Source organism: Orcinus orca, chromosome 6 (genome assembly GCF_937001465.1).
Source record: "Orcinus orca chromosome 6, mOrcOrc1.1, whole genome shotgun sequence".
NCBI classification, from domain to species: domain Eukaryota; kingdom Metazoa; phylum Chordata; class Mammalia; order Artiodactyla; family Delphinidae; genus Orcinus; species Orcinus orca.
The window spans coordinates 69,736,095-69,754,231 of NC_064564.1; the positions used below are offsets into that span (position 1 = coordinate 69,736,095).

The 18,137-nt window shown below is 38.9% G+C and overlaps 1 protein-coding gene across 2 annotated transcripts in view; it reads right to left on the bottom strand.

Annotated features, from left to right (window-relative positions):
* Nucleotides 1-18,137, bottom strand: part of DOCK8 (dedicator of cytokinesis 8) — a 222,374-nt gene that overhangs the window by 167,410 nt on the left and 36,827 nt on the right. The window contains exon 2 of one of the 2 annotated variants that reach the window (XM_004276426.4): nucleotides 2,339-2,441. In XM_004276426.4, coding sequence (XP_004276474.1) covers nucleotides 2,339-2,441 — 103 coding nt within the window. Of the gene's footprint in view, nucleotides 1-1,258; nucleotides 1,398-2,338; nucleotides 2,442-18,137 lie in introns of those variants that run through there. The other variant, XM_033440226.2, reaches the window with a different exon arrangement.

An 18,137-nucleotide genomic window follows, 5' to 3' on the forward strand; every position in this document is an offset into this window, starting at 1 on the left:
AAACAAAAGAGGAATCAAATGCAGACTTTTGCTCCCTCATATGCCACCTGCCCTTCAGGCAGTTAACAAGAAGAAGCAGGGTCAGCACACTGTGCTGAAGCTGGGGTAGAGGTCTGGGGGAAAATATTCAGAAGACTAAACTGGAATTAACCAGGAGAAATACATTTTAAAGGCTATTTATTTGCAAATAGAACCGGGTAGAAATTATGACAGGACCACATGATTCATGTATAGTTAAACATTTTTGCTTATTTCTTTGACATATTCTATTAGAAGTTAAGCCACATGTTAACTCTACCACCTAGCTAATGAAATAATTCATCCAAATGCACTTTTGTCAAAACCTGATGACGCAGCATAACTACCAAAAGAACGCCTGCAAAAATAAGAAACAATTTTTAAAATTTGTGACTTTAAATAAAAAAGATTTCTCCTGAAGAAATTTCAGGCTGCAGCTGGTGTGTAGCTACGGGGTTAAAGCCTCTGAGTTAAACTTCCTTAAAGCCTCTTAATAGTGAGGTCCACACTATTTCTCAAGACAACTATTCCAGAAAGCTGCAGTCTGAATTTACAAAGAAGCAAAGCACCAAACCCCACCTCCCGCACCTTGTTTAAGATTTTAAAATGTATCCAGTCACTTTTTTTTTTTTTTGCGGTACGCGGGCTTCTCACTGTTGTGGCCTCTCCCGTTGCGGAGCACAGGCTCCGGACGCGCAGGCTCAGCGGCCACGGCTCACGGGCCCAGCCGCTCCGCGGCATGTGGGATCATCCCGGACCGGGGCACGAACCCCTGTCCCCTGCATCGGCAGGCGGACTCTCAACCACTGCGCCACCAGGGAAGCCCTCCAGTCACTTTTTAACTGCATTTCTGCATTTTGAAAGACAATTTGAGTCAGAAATTTAAAAAAAAAATTTTTTTTGGTTTTCAATGAAATCTATACCAGCACCACATGAAACCAAAAAGCATATCTAATTTATCTTGGATTAAAGCATATCTAATACATCTGAAAGCACGGACATTATGCCCTTGGTGTGCTTTTATTATAATCTGTGATCTGAAACAGACAGGAAAAGTACAACTAAAAAGGGCAGTTGAACAAGCCACCGAAGTCATAAGTAGATTTTTTAAAGAACTGTCATCGAAAGTTACCTCTTGCAGTAAAAGGTGCTATACATTTTTTAGTACTACTATTTCATCAGTGACACAACACACAAATTATCCTACTGAAAGAACCACAAATCACTCCAGTAAACATACCTTTAAAAGATACACAGTTACACGGCGTGGAAAACTGTTACAGGAGACAAAATGGCGGCTACAGGAAACCGAGTGGAAGGTTACAAAATTTCTAAGAGCAGAAGTGGTTTTGAAGTAATAAGTGAGAAAGAAAAAAATAACCTAACCTCCTTAAGATAACCAAGAGAACGAGCAAGAAAGTGGGGCTGTGCTGTGAGGGGAAGTGAGTACAGTGGAGGCTGCAGCTCTCTTAAAAAGGAAGTGAAGACTCACTTCTGGTTTTATAAACTATCTCATTTAAGTCAGATTTAACCCACTGGGCACACGCCTCGCATTTAGTCCTCAAATAACATAACATATGTATACACACTCAACAATTGGCGTTAATATAAAAATGTAGGCAATCTTCAACTTAAAAGGGGGAGTGTGTTTTAAAAATGAAGGTTTGTACTGTCTGATTCCATGGACATGAAGTTCCAGAGAAGGCAAAATTATGATGACAGAGGTGTATTGGTGATTGCCTAGGGCTGCTGGCTGAGGGCTGGGAGAGGAGACCCACTGCAAAGGGGCATGAAGGGGCTTTTTTAGGGTAAAGAAACAGTTCTATATCTTGTCTGAGTACAGGTTAACTATAAATTGGCCAAATTCCTCAAACACCTACAAATGAGTGAAATTTTATTGTATGTAAATTACACTTCCAAAAAAATTATTTAAAAAGCTTAAGGTTCATAACTTGACTTTTCAGATTTGGGAATACATTTTTTTTCCAATAAAAGCATGTTACAAATGGTTTTAAGTTTCCAGGCTAATCCTTCCCCTCCCCAAAATATGAATCATAATTTGGGTGAAATCAAATAGCCCGGAAGTCCACTGAGTCCAGAGACTTCAGAATCATAGTCCCTGGAGATCCACTTTGTATTCCCAGCCCTAGTGGACGGAGGGAGAGAGGGGAATTGATGTCAAAAAGCAGTGCAGAGCCAGGAACTGGTGGTTGGTGATGTAAGGGATCGGTGGGAAAACCTAAGACTCAGGAAGCAAAAGATTATGCTGGGCACTTCTGCCCTTGACCATTCTCTAAGCAAACCTGTAACTCATACTTACTAGTTGAAGAGAGGGGAAGCCAGAGGTACTTATGCTTTGTCGATGGTACTGGCCAAGGTTTGGTGGGAGGGTAAACTGTTTCCTTATTTCCGCAGAAGAATACCTTGGGTTAAAACAGAAAAATCTAAATGAAGTGGTAATTTTAAAACATCATCACAATTATAGATACAATCTTTGATAGCATGTTATAAAACTTATTCCTTAGCCGGGTGACTGGCAGAACTGACTAAAATGTCCTCAGTGGCCTGTGGGTAGACACTAGAGCTTTTGGGTGATAATATACGCTCTTGAGAAGTTCACAGAAGCCAGGATGCCTGCAGTTATGGCTCTTGCCCAATACTGGAAGGATGACAGCATGAGGAGGAAGAAGAGTTTGCAGCCCAAGGAAAAAATCCAGGGCACTTGGCTCTTTCTTCCCAGGCCATTCAAAGGCATTTTCTCCACATGAGGACATCTGGCCTCTGATGAGAGTCCTTTAAACCCCAAGCCGTCATCTTGAACCAGTCACTCTCCTTTCAAGCAGCTGAGCCCTTATGGTCGCTGCCTGCTTTCACAGAAAATGCCAGCGACCTTTTAAATGAACACTTCCACCTCCCCACAGGCACCTGAGATGCTACCTGGAATTCCAAGGACTGTATTCGTTCCAAACCACTCCTAGTGAGTGACCCTTTGAGTCAGCCGCAGTGACACTGCTGAGCCCTCAGACAACATCCCTGTAGCCGGGAACCGAGCAAAGGGGAGTCGCTCTTCACTGTCTACGCACACCTGCTGGCAGGAGTTACCGACAAGTGATATCCCGATTATGAGCAGGTTGACTTTTGTGCGCTCACTTTTTGGTAATTTGTTTGTAACTCAGAACACATTTTCTCATTAAGTCAGTCTTTGGTATCTGGATTCTTAGCCTAGTTCACAAAAGTGTACTTAAACCACAATGAGGCCACTATAGAAAATAACTAGAAACTGGCATTACTGAGGATCAAATGAGACCCTATTTGAAACATGCTGCATGTCCAACAGAGAGATATACACGTTTTTAAAATTATAACTTAAAATAAAATATTTAAATATTATAAGTAAATCTTATTATATTTTCTCCATTATAAAGTATGCTAGGGCATCATTATTAATTTTTCTGCATGATGAGGTTTCTGACATGACCTGCCTGGCTCCCAATCTTAGTAATGTGGGGCATCCAGGAAAGAGGCAGGAAACCTGTCCTGGCCGCACCTGTGGCATCCATTCTCCCAACCCAAGAGCACCTCAATCTCCTTTCAGGATTGGCACACTCATGTTGTACAGGTATAACCACAAATCAAAGGGATGAGCACATAGCCCAACGTAAGACAATTCTCTCGCCTTTCCAGGATCCTGAATGATGAATGGATATAAGAAAGGAAGAAAATGGCTGGAGCACATTCTTGTCAGCAGTGGCCCCTTTACACTATGATGCAATGAGATGTGAACCCCCAGAGAAGTTACAGCAGCCCGTAGTAATTGTACTCCTTCATTTCCCGAAGTATTTTCTTTCTCTATTTTTTTAAAGTATGAGAAAATACTAGGATAAGGAGTAAGTAGTCTATTATCCATCAAGGAAATGCAAATCAAAATCACAATGAGTTACCACTTCACAACCACTAGGGTGGATAAACCAGAAAAAAGATGGGCAGTAATGAGTACTGGTGAGGACATGAAGAAATTGAAGCAGTCATACATTGTTGGTGGGAATGTAAAATTGTGTACCTGCTTTGGAAAACAGTCTGGCAGTTCCTCAGAAAGGTAAACATAGAGCTCCCATATATCCCAGCAAACCCACCCCTAGGTTTATATCCAAGAAAAAGGAGAACATACTTCCACACAAAGCTTATACATAAATGCTCATAGCAGCATTATTTACGGTAGCCAAAATGTGGAAACAACCTAAATGTCCATCACCTGATGAATGGATAAACAACATGTGGTATATCATACATGGACTACATTCAGCAATAAAAAAGTGAAAGAGTTTAAAAAAAAAAAAAAGTAAAATATAAAAAGATACTATAAAAAAAAAAAAGTGAAAGAAGTACTGATACATACCACAGCATGGATGAACCCTGAAAACATTACATTCAGTCGAAGAAGCTAAACCAAGAGACCACATGTTGCATAATTCCTTATATGAAATGTCCAGAATAAGCAAATCTATAGAGTAATGGGACTGAGGTTTCTTTTAGGGGTAATGAAAATGTTCTAAAATTAATTGTTCTGATGCATGCACAACTCTGTGAATATACTAAAAAGCACTGAATTGTGTATATGTGTGAATTGTGTGGTACCTGAATTATTTCTAAATAAAGCTGATAGAGATATAAATGTGTGCTGTGTATGTGTGTGTGTGTGTGTGTGTGTGTGTGTGTGTGTGTAAGTATTCTACAGAGACAACAGTGAAGGCAAGAATTTAGCATGACCAAGAATGGAGGAAAACTTTCAGATTTTGATCCCCGGTGCTCAGTACGCTCATTTTCCTTACAAGTTTGGCAGTCACCATTTCTAAAAAAATCAACAGCCTAGGCAACTATCCAAAACAAAAGGCCCATCTTGCATAAACCACATTGTATCTTGTTTCTGGCATCACAGGAACCCAAGCCAGCAGAGCAGTCACTTATCTGCTTATTTCAGAAGGTGACTGTAGTCACGAAGGGCAGAGACATCCAAGCAAAGTCCTTTTCTGTGACTGGGCTGACTTTTCACAGATAAGACTGACGGCTCCTGTGATTTCTGCTTCCAGGTCTTCCCCCCAGGGCCTCTCAAATAATGAGTTTTAGTTTTCTGGCCATTCTCAAGCCTTTCCTGTCATAGACCAGAGGGGTCTACCTGAATTGGGAATATCTGAAAACGTTCATGAAAGTGAACACGCCAACATGAAGTGGCATTGTGAGAGAATCACAGAACGGCAGGAGGTACAGGTTCTTGCTTTCATTTTGAAGTACAGTTGGCTGTCTAACAAAGCTGCAATACGTTTTGTTTTTTTTTTTTTTTTTTTTTGCGGTACGCGGGCCTCTCACTGTTGTGGCCTCTCCCGTTGCGGAGCACAGGCTCCGGACGCGCAGGCTCAGCGGCCATGGCTCAAGGGCCCAGCCGCTCCGCGGCACGTGGGATCTTCCCGGACCGGGGCACGAGCCCGCGCCCCCTGCATCGGCAGGCGGACTCCCAACCACTGCGCCACCAGGGAAGCCCTGCAATACGTTTGTCATCAAATGCCATCAGAATGTTCCTGCTCCCCAGCCCTGCATAAACAGCTGGAGTTCCTGTTTCAACCCTTCACATAAGCTTCCTGATTCAGAGCTATATAACTCATCTTTTTCCCTGACATGTCAAGCCTGCCCCAAGCCTACTTCCTATCCCTGCAGAATCAATCCTACAAAAGGCAATTAAACCTCTCCCTTCAAAACCGTCAAATAAGGAGATGAATTGTTTGTCCTTAAAATGAAAACACTGAATCATCACACGTGGAATGAATTGCTTTGTATTCACTTAAAGAACTTCAAAATAAAATAGCTCTGGAGAGGCCCTACGCACATTTAAACTAGCAAAAACAGGCTGGAATGATAAAATTACATGTTGGTCAAGCTGTGGGAAAACCCCTGTGGGGTTGTATATTGATGTAGTGTCTTTGGAAAATAATACTGTAACATGTGACAAGAACTCTAAAACTGTCGTTACTCTTTCATGGGAATATACCCCACGGAATTTATACAGACAAAAATATAATTTGAACAAAAATGAACATAAGAACTCTGTATATGACAGCAGATAATTGAATGCAATCCAATGCAATTGAATGCAATCCAATGCATCCAACATTAGGGAGAACACTAAGTACATAACAGCATAAACTACATGAAACATGATTTTACCATTTAAATATTTGTATGGAAATGTACATAAAGAAAGAAGTTAAAAGTAAAAAGTAATATGAGGAATTGAATACAAATATTCAACAATATATGTATAAATACATATACCAGAAGGTTCAGAAATGTTTCTGGTAGTTATATAGAGGGAGTTTAATAACTACCCAATTCAGCTCTTTCTCCTATAAAGTTGCTTAAAGTCATCATTTAAAAAAGTAGTGTGTACCTATAAAGTGCCATGCAGGCATAGATGCACTACTGGGGATTTTTTAAAATTATGTAAATATCAGCTATTCAATTTACTGATATGGAACACAAATAAGAGAACCCAACCAGGGAAAGAGCTCCTATAGGTGTGGTGTCCATGCAGGTATTACAGGGGGGTTTTATTTCCTCTGCATTTGAGTCTCAGATCAAATTCAACATGTCTAAGATAATTTTTATGATGCCAGATTTATATTACATTTCCCTGATGAGCCAAGATAGCCTTCTTCTAATAACTTGAAATGCTTTATAAATATTATCTTCTTTATTTCTGCAAATGTCGATACCCCTACTCTGGGGTCAGAATGGTAGAATGGGGTGGGTAGCAAAGCTCTCTATTTTTATTCAGATGGACAGGTTGTTGTGATGTATACAGCTGGAACTGATTATCAGTGGAATTAATGATTGGGCAGAGCTTGCTAAGTGTGGACTATGGGGCATTTGCATCAAATCACCAGCTGCTTAGGAAAAAGGCAGATTCTTAGACCCTGCCCCACCCTTGTGGTGCGGCCTGGAAAAAATGCATTTTTAACCAGCACCTCCAGGTGATTTTCATGTCCAAGAAAGCATAAGATTCACCGATGGGGCAAGTCTATGAGAGAGTGGTTGGTTGATTCATTCATTCGTAAAAACACTGAGGGCACACACAGTGCCAGACTCTCTGCCAAGGGCTAGGGACTTGAAGTCCAAGAAAACACTGCTGCTGCTCCTGGAAGTTCAGTCCAGTAGGTGGGAGGGCGGAGGGAAGATGGATAATTGAATAATTATAATACAACATGATAAGCATGTATTATACATAGGAATGTGCAGTGCCTTGTGAGCAAAGAGGAGGGAGTTACTAACTCAGTCTCAGAATGCTTAGGAGGCTTCCAGGAAAAGGGGACTTTGGAACCATATTTTGGAAAAAAAAAATTAGTAGGAACAGGCCTGATTGGAAAAAAAAATGCATTTCAAGCATTTTTTTTTAACCATTTCATGACATCTAGACATTGGGTTTCTATACTCCTACTTCAAGTATTTTAACCCTACATTTTAATAGGGCAGTATTTGGGCTGCCCTGTTTCTTTACAACAGACATAGCTAGAAGAGCAAAGAAAAGAGTGTGAACTCAGTGACCTAGCCCCGAGCGTTGCCATTTGCCAGCTGTTTTGAATTCAAGTACATCAGTTAACCAAGCTGGGTTTTAGTTTCATGACATGTAAAATGAAGGGGCTGGGCTATACGATCTCCTGGGCACCTTTCCAGCTCTAACTGGCAAAGATGCTTAAGCCTCTCCAAGTGGAACGACCGGCACCGTCATCTACACCAGCAGCTCTGCTAGGAAACCGAACAGCCCCAGAAGGCTTCTCACTGGCTGTCATCCCTAAAAGAAAATTCTTTCACACTGTATGCTGGTATGGCCAGCAGCCAAAATGGTTGGGAGGATTTTAAAACTGATTCAAGAAAAAAACCTTGTCTATAAGAGTTTAAAGAGGTTTAGGGTCTTCCTGAATCTGACATGTTTTAAACAATAGTGAAAGGAGTGGAATAAAGAAAAGCAAACGTATAATTTACTCTTAGTTTACATATAGTTACTCTTAGTAACTAACAACTGACTATAAAACACTCAACAACTACAGTGTAAAGTACACAGCTGGTAACAAATAATAATTAGAGACATTTGTCGGTAGCATATATATGGATGTAGCCACAAGCACACTGTATAATTAAACCCTGCCAAAGAGTCACTGTTCAGAACTAGAAATGATTTACACCAAGTAAATGGTGAAAGAATGTTACCCCCCAAACTTCCTGAATTATAAGTTTAGGGCAGTGCTGTATAAAAACAATAATAAAGCTTTTAAAATTTGCTGTATGTATGTAGAAAAACTAGCTCTGAATGATGTAAAAAACACAGGGTTGGATCACAGTTTGGGGCATGGATAACATCTGAAAACACAGAGCTGGCTCAAGAGTGAGTAGTTCCTGGAGTTGACCATATAAAAATAATCTAAGGCTTTTTCTGAGATGCATCCTCAGATACTTTTAGTGAAGTACATCTTTAAATTTAAAAGGCTACAAAATGAATTTCTGTGGCAAAATCTATATTTATATAATATATAATGTTATGTAATATATAATATACAGCTATAGATATATATATCATATTATATATGTATTAATAATATTATACATTATTTATATATCTATAAATAATATTATCTATTATTTCTATATCTATATCTATCTCCATCCTTGCATATACATACATGCATACGTTTTGAGCAATGAATTCCTCAGAAGTTCATCATGCTGAGGTTTCAAAATAAATGTTTCAAGTTTTAGAGTTTCTCATATTTTCCATCTCTTCTCATAAACAGACATGCCATAAATGTACAACTTCTGTAAAGATGATTCAACAGGTGGAAACATGACTACAAACAGAAGTTTGCCCCTATTAACAAGCTGTGGAACTTGTTTCTCCCTCACAGGGGAGGCCCAGATCCCTTTCACTTGGAAAATTCCTCTGCATTTATTAGATGACTGCAGTGTTTGAGGATTCCTGCAGCAAGCCTAGAGAAGAAGGATTACTCAGTGTCTTCAGTGATTCTCTAAGGGATCTCCTCCCCACAGCCCCCAGATATCACCTTGTAAGTTAGTTTTTCTCCTGCCATTATCACCACCTACTAGTGAGGCAGCAGAATCACCTAAAAGAACACCTGTAAATACTGAGTGCTTTTTATTTGTAACTGGTTGTTAAAAAGGGGTTCTCCAGAAAAATGTGTTGAGACATAAAGAAACAGATCTAACATATGTAAACTGAAGTCCCGAAAGAAGAAGAGAGACATAACAGGAGCAGAAGTAACATTTAAAGAAAACTTGCTGACAAAAATAACCCAGACCAACGTTTGTAAAGCTCTACAAACACCAATCAGAATCAATACAGAATAAAACAGAAACTAACACACCATTGTAAAGCAATTATACTCCAATAAAGATGTTAAAAAAAAAAAGAATCAATACAGAGAAAATCAAACCTAGACCCATCATAGTAAAACTGCTGAAAATCAAAGAGAAATTTTAATTAACTAATTTATTTACTTAGTATTTATTTATTTTTGGCTGTGTTGGGTCTTCTATGCTGTGTGCAGGCTTTCTCCACTTGCAGCAAGTGGAGGCTACTCTTCATTGTGGTGTGTGGGTTTCTCATTGTGGTGGCTTCTCTTGTTGCAGAGCACAGGCTCTAGGTGCACAGGCTTCAGTAGTTGCAGCACGCAGGTTCAGTAGTTGCGGCACACGGGCCCTAGAGTGCATGGGCTTCAGTAGTTGTGGCGCATGGGCTCACTAGTTGTGGCCTGCGGGTTCAGTAGTTTGGCTCGCAGGCTCTAGAGTGCAGGCTCAGTAGTTGTGCTGCATGGGTTTAGTTGCTCTGTGGCAAGTGGGGTCTTCCCAGACCAGGGCTCGAACCCGTGTCTCCTGCATTGGCAGGTGGATTCTTTAATGACTGTGCCACCAGGGAAGTTCCCCAAGAGAATTTTTAATGCTCTTAAAAAACATTTGGGGAAAACACACACTACCTTGAAAGTGGAATAGTAAGAGTAATAACTGAATTCTCAACTGAAAAAGTAAAGTCCAAAACCAATGCAATGTCAATCTTTAAAGTGTTGAAAGAAAACAACTACCAATATAGAATTTTTACCCAGTGAAAATATCCTTCATAAATAAAGGATAAAGATTTCATCAGATAAACAAAAACTGAGAGAATTTATTACCAACAGAGCCATACTAAAAGAAATAGTAAAGAGAGTTCTTCAGGCAGAAGGAAAGTGATCCCAGTTGGAAGCACACAAGTGCTGAAAGCAATGAAGTGCATCAAAAGGGTAAATATGTGAGTAGATCTAAATGATAATGACTAAAAAATAATGATAATAATGTGGAATTTAAAACAGACTTAAAATACACATCAACAATTATATAAAAGGTGGGAGGGGTAAATGGAGTTCATATATTCTAAAGTTCCTGCATTGTCTATGAAATGATAAAAAACACTAATATTAGAATTTTAGTAAGTCAAGTATGGATTGTAACCTCTATGGAAAGAAGAGACAGATTGAAAAATAGAAAAAAAAAAGTAGAAGCGTACATTTAAACTCAAATAAAGCCTTGAACACAGGACCTGAAACCATAAAAGTCCAGAAGAAAACACAGGTAATGAGCTCCTGGACATAGGCCTTGGCAATGATTTTTTTAATCTGACTCCAAAAGCCTAAGCAACAAAAGCAAAAATAAACAAGTGGGACTACATCAAACCAAAAAGTCTTTGAACAGTAAAGGAAACTATCAACAAAATGAAAAGGCAACCTGATGAATGGAAGAAAATATTTGCAAATCATATACCTGATAAAGGGCTAATATCCAAAAATATATAAAGAACTCCTACAACTCAACAGCAAAAAAAAAAAAATCTGATTTTAAAATGGGCAGAAGATCTGAATAGACATTTTCCAAAAAAAGAACGGTACATGAAAAGATGCTCAACATCCTTAGTCATCAGGGAAACACATATCAAAGTCACAATGAGATACCACCTCACATCTGTTAGAATGGCTGTTATCAAAAAGACAACAAATAACAAGTGTTGTCAAGGATGTGGAGAAAAGAGAACCTTTGTGCACTGTTGGTAAGAATGAAAATTCGTGCAGCCACTATGGAAAGCAGTATGGAATTTCCTCAAAAAATTATGAATAGAGCTTCCATATGACCCAGCAATCCCACTTCTGGATATTTATACAAAGAAAATGAAAACACTACTTCAAAAGGATATATGCAACCCCATTTTCACCGCAGCACTATTTACAATAGCCAAGATATGGAAACAACCTAAGTGCCTATCAACGACTGAATGGATAAAGCAATTATACAGATACCCAGAACTGCACCCTGAAAGCACATCAGATATTCTTTATTCAGGTGAGAAAACTGAAATGCAGAATTATTTAACAACTATCCTAAGTCACACAGCCCAGGGTCTTGCTGCTCCAGCCTGGTGTCAGGCCTGAGCCTCCGAGGTCGGAGAGCCGAGTTCAGGACATTGGACCACCAGAGACCTCCCGGCCCCACGTAACATCAATTAACATCAGCTCTCCCAGAGATCTCCGTCTCAATGCTAAGACCCAGCTCCACCCAATGGCCTGCAAACTCCAGTGCTGGACACCCCATGTGAAACAAAGAGCAAGACAGGAACACAGCTACACCCATTAGCAGAGAATCATACCAAGAGAATTATACTGCCTAATTAGCAGTATAATTAGCAGAGAATCATACTGCCTAAAATCATACTAAGCTCACAGACACCCCAAAACACACCACGAGATGTGGTCCTGCCCACCAGAAAGTCAAGATCCAGCCCCAACCACCAGAACACAGGCACTGGACCCCTCCACCAGAAAGCCTACCCAAGACACTGAACAAACCTCACCCACTGGGGGCAGACACCAAAAACAAGGGGAACTACAAACCTAGAGCCTGCGAAAAGGAGACCCCCAAACGCAGTAAGTTAAACAAAATGAGAAGACAGAGAAATATGCAGTAGATGAAGGAGCAAGGTAAAAACCCACCAGACCAAACAAATGAAGAGGAAATAGGCAGTCTACCTGAAAAAGAATTCACCATAATGATAGTAAAGATATCCCAATCTTGGAAATAGAATGGAGAAAATACAAGAAACATTTAACAAGGACCTAGAAGAACTAAAGAGCAAACAAACAACAATGGTGAACACCACAATAAATGAAATTAAAAATTCTCTAGAAGGAATCAATATCAGAATAACTGAGGCAGAAGAACGGATAAATGACCTGGAAAATAAAATAGTGGAAATAACTACCACAGAGGAGAATAAAGAGAAAAGAATGAAAAGAATTGAGGACAGTCTCAGAGACCTCTGGGACAACATTCGAATTATAGGGGCCCCAGAAGAAGAGAAAAAGAAAGGGTCTGAGAAAATATTTGAAAAGATTATAGTTGAAAACTTCCCTAACATGGGAAAGGAAATAGTTAATCAAATCCAGGAAGCGCAGAGTCCCATACAGGATAAATCCAAGAAGAAACAAGCCAAGACACATAGTAATCAAACTATCAAAAATTAAATACAAAAAAAAATATTAAAAGCAACAAGGGAAAAGCGACAAATAACATACAAGGGAATCCCCATAAGGTTAACAGTTGATCTCTCAGCAGAAACCCTGCAAGCCAGAAGAGAATGGCAGGACATATTTAAAGTGATGAAAGGGAAAAACCTACAACCATGATTGCTCTACCCAGCAAGAATCTCGTTCAGATTCGATGAAGATATTAAAACCTTTACAGGCAAGAGAATTCAGCACCACCAAACCAGCTTTACAGCAAATGCTAAAGGAACTCTTCTAGGCAGGAAATACAAGAGAAGGAAAAGACCTACAAAAACAAACCCAAAACAATTAAGAAAATGGTAATAGGCACATACATATCTATAATTACCTTAAATATAAATGGATTAAATGCTCCAACCAAAAGACATAGACTGCCTGAATGAATACAAAAACAAGACCCGTATATATGCTGTCTGCAAGAGATCTACTTCAGACCTAGGGACACATACACACTGAAAGTAAGGGGATGGAAAAAGATATTCCATTCAAATGAAATCAAAATAAAGCTAGAGTAGCAATTCTTATATCATATCAGACAAAAGAGACTTTAAAATAAAGACTATTAGAAGAGACAAAGAAGGACACTACATAATGATCAAGGGATCAATACAAGAAGATAATATAACAATTGTAAATATAGATGCACCCAACATAGGAGCTCCTCAGTACTTAAGGCAAATGCTAACAGCCATAAAAGGGGAAATCGACAGTAACACAATCATAGTAGGGGACTTTAACACCCCACTTTCACCAACGGACAGATCATCCAAAATGAAACCAAATAAGGAAGCAAAGCTTTAAATGATACAATAAAGTCAATTAAGATGGACTTAATTGATATTTATAGGACATTCCATCCAAAAACAACAGAATACACTTTCTTCTCAGGTGCTCATGGAACACTCTCCAGGATAGATCATATCTTGGGTTACAAATCAGGTCTTGGTAAATTTAAGAAAATTGAAGTCATGTCAAGTATCTTTTCCAACCACAATGCTATGACACTAGATATCAATTACAGGAAAAAAACTGTAAAAAATACAAATACATGGAGGCTAAACAATATGCTACTAAATAACCAAGAGATCACTGAAGAAATCAAAGAGGAAATCAAAAAATACCTAGAAACAAATGACAGTGAAAACACGACGGCCCAAAACCTATCACATGCAGCAAAAGCAGTTCTAAGAGGGAAGTTGATAGCAATACAATCCTACCTTAAGAAACAGGAAACATCTCGAATAAACAACCTACCCTTGCACCTAAAGCAATTAGAGAAAGAAGAACAAAAACCCCCAAAGTTAGCAGAAGGAAAGAAATCATAAAAATCAGATCAGAAAGAAATGAAAAAGAAATGAAGGAAATAAGAGCAAAGATCAATAAAACTAAAGCTGGTTCTTTGCAAAGATAAACAAAATTGATAAACCATTAGCCAGACTCATCAAGAAAAAAAGGGAGAAGACTCAAATCAATAGAATTAGAAATGAAAAAGGAGAAGTAACAACTGACATTGCAGAAATACAAAAGATCATGAGAGATTACTACAAGCAACTCTATGCCAAGAAAATGGACAAACTGGAAGAAATGGACAAATTCTTAGAAAGGCACAACTTGCCAAGACTGAATCAGGAAGAAATAGAAAATATGAACAGACCAATCACAAGCACTGAAATTGAAACTGTGATTAAAAATCTTCCAACAAACAAAAGCCCAGACCAGATGGCTTCACAGGCAAATTCTATCAAACATTTAGAGAAGAGCTAACACCTATCATTCTCAAACTCTTCCAAAATATAGCAGAGGGAGGAACACTCCCAAACTCATTCTACGAGGCCACCATCACCCTGATACCAAAACCAGACAAAGATGTCACAAAAAAAGAAAACTACAAGCCAATATCACTGATGAACATAGATGCAAAAATCCTCAACAAAATACTAGCAAACAGAATCCAACAGCACATTAAAAGGATCATACATCATGATCAAATGGGGTTTATCCCAGGCATGCAAGGATTCTTCAATATATGCAAATCAATCAATGTGATACACCATATTAACAAATTGAAGGATAAAGACCATATGATAATCTCAATAGATGTAGAAAAATCTTTTGACAAAATTCAACACCCATTTACGATAAAAACTCTCCAGAAAGTGGGCATAGAGGGAATCTACATCAACATAATAAAGGCTATATATGACAAACCCACAGCCAACATTGTTCTCAGTGGTGAAAAACTGAAACCATTTCCTCTAAGATCAGGAACAAGACAAGGGTGCCCACTCTCACCACTATTATTCAACATAGTTTTGGATGTTTTAGCCATGGCAATCAGAGAAGAAAAAGAAATAAAAGGAATCCAAATTGGAAAAGAAGAAGTAAAGCTGTCACTCTTTGCAGATGACATGATACTATACATAGAGAATCCTAAAGATGCTACCAGAAAACTACTAGACCTAATCAATGAATCTGGTAAAGTAGCAGGATACTAAATTAATGTACATAAATCTCTGGCATTCCTATACACTAATGATGAAAAATCTGAAAGGGAAATTAAGGAAACACTCCCATTTACCACTGCAACAAAAAGAATAAAATACTTAGGAATAAACCTACCTAAGGAGACAAAAGACCTGTATGCTGAAAACTGTAAGACACTGATGAAGGAAATTAAAGATGTTACACACAGATGGAGAGATATACCATGTTCTTGGATTGGAAGAATCAACGTTGTATAAATGACTATACTACCCAAAGCAATCTACAGATTCAGTGCAATCCCTATGAAACAACCAGTGGCATTTTTCACAGAACTAAAATAAAAAATTTCACAATTTGTAGGGAAACACAAAAGACCCCAAATAGCCAAAGCAATCTTGGGAAAGAAAAATGGAGCCAGAGGAATCAGGCTCCCTGACTTCAGAATATACTACAAAGCTACAGTAATCAAGACAGTATGGTACTGGCACAAAAACAGAAATATCAATCAAGAGACAGGATAGAAAGTCCAGAGATAAACCCATGCACCTATGGTCACCTTATCTTTGATAAAAGAGGCAAGAATATACAATGGAGAAAAGATAGCCTCTTCAATAAGTGGTGCTGGGAAAACTGGACAGCTACATGTAAAAGAATGAAATTAGAACACTCCCTAACACCATACACAAAAATAAACTCAAAATGGATTAAAGATCTAAATGTAAGGCCAGACACTACAAAACTCTTAGAGGAAAACACAGGCAGAACACTCTATGACATAAATCACAGCAAGATCCTTTTTGACCCACCTCCTAGAGTAATGGAAATAAAAACAGAAGTAAAGAAATGGGATCTAATGAAACTTAAAATCTTTTGCACATCAAAGGAAACCATAAACAAGATGAAAAGACAAACCTCAGGATGGGAGAAAATATTTGCAAATGAAGCAACTGACAAAGGATTAATCTCCAAAATATACAAGCAGCTCATGCAGCTCAATAGCAAAAAAACAAACAACCCAATCCAAAAATGGGCAGAAGACCTAAGTAAACATTACTCCAAAGAAGATATACAGATTGCCAACAAACACATGAAAGGATGCTCAACATCACTAGTCATTAGAGAAATGCAAATCAAAACTACAATTAGGGGCTTCCCTGGTGGCGCAGCGGTTGAGGGTCTGCCTGCTAATGCAGGGGACATGGGTTCGAGCCCTGGTCTGGGAAGATCCCACGTGCCGCGGAGCAGCTAGGCCCATGAGCCACAACTACTGAGCCTGCACCTCTGGAGCCTGTGCTCCGCAACAAGAGAGGTCACGACAGTGAGAGGCCCGCACACTGCGATGAAGAGTGGCCCCCGCTTGCCACAACTAGAGAAAGCCGTTGCACAGAAACGAAGACCCAACACAGCCAAAAAAAAAAAAAAAGAAAAAGAAAAACTACAATGAGGTATCACCTTGCACCAGTCAGAATGGCCATCATCAAAAAATCTACAAACAATAAATGCTGGAGAGGGTGTGGAGAAAAGGGAACCCTTTTGCACTGTTTGTGGGAATGTAAGTTGATACAGCCACTATGGAGAACAGTATGGAGGTTCCTTAAAAAACTAAAAATAGAACTACCATAAGACCCAGCAATCCCACTACTGGGCATATACCCTGAAAAAACCATAATTCAAAAGATACATGTATCACAATGTTCAATGCAGCACTATTAACAATAGTCAGGACATGGAAGCAACCTAAGTGTCCATCAACAGATGAATGGATAAAGAAGATGTGGCACATATATACAATGGAATATTACTCAGCCATAAAAAGAAATGAAATTGAGTTATTTGTAGTGAGGTGGATGGACCTAGAGTCTGTCATACAGAGTGAAGTAAGTCAGAAAGAGAAAAACAAATACCGTATGCTAACACGTATATATGGAATCTAAAAAAAAAAAGAGGTTCTCATGAACCTAGGAGCAGGACAGGAATAAAGACGCAGACGTAGATAATGGACTTGAGGACACGGGGAGGGGGAAGGGTAAGCTGGGACGAAGTGAGAGAGTGGCATTGACATATATACATTACCAAATGTAAAATAGATAGCTAGTGGCAAGCAGCTGCATAGCACAGGGAGATCAGCTCAGTGCTCAGTGACCACCTAGAGGGGTGGGAGAGGGAGGATGGGAGGGAGACGCAAAAGGGAGAGGATATGGGGATATATGTATACACATAGCTCATTTACTTTGTATACAGCAGAAACTAACAACATTGTGAAGCAATTATACTGCAATAAAGCTGTTTAATAAAAAGAAATTACACACACACACACACACACAGGAATATTATTCAGCCGTAAAAAGGAATGAAATCTTGCCATTTGCAACAACATGGATAGATTTCAAGGGCATCATGCTATATGAAATAAGTCAGAAAGAAAGAGGAGAAAAGACCACAGGATCTCCCTTATATGTAGAATCTAAAGAAAGACCACAGGATCTCCCTTATATGTAGAATCTAAAACAAACAAAACAGTCAAGTTCATAGATACAGAGAACAGGTTAGTGGTTGCCAGTGGTGGGTGTGGGGTGAAAGAAATGGGTGAAGGGGATCAAACGTTAAAGAAATAGGACGTCATACACAGTTTCAAAGTATAGCAATGTTGTTAGGTCAGTGCCAGGTGATTTGCCTAAGTATAAACCTTTCTGTTTTTAATAGAAACGGACATCTACTTCAGAATTTTACCTGGGGTTCATCTTGCTCATTTCTGAAAACCAAGAAAGAAACTGAAAACTGTAATGATTTATAACACACTGAGACTTTTATGTATAACGATCTCACTTACTCCTCAAAATAACCTAGGGAAATAGGTAGATAAGCTGTATTACCCTCATATTTGAGATAAGTTATGTAAGTTTTAGGAAGGAAAAGCCTCAAGAAAAAGAAAATAATTCAAATATATCAGTGATTACATTAAATATAACTAGGTTAAATTCTCCAATT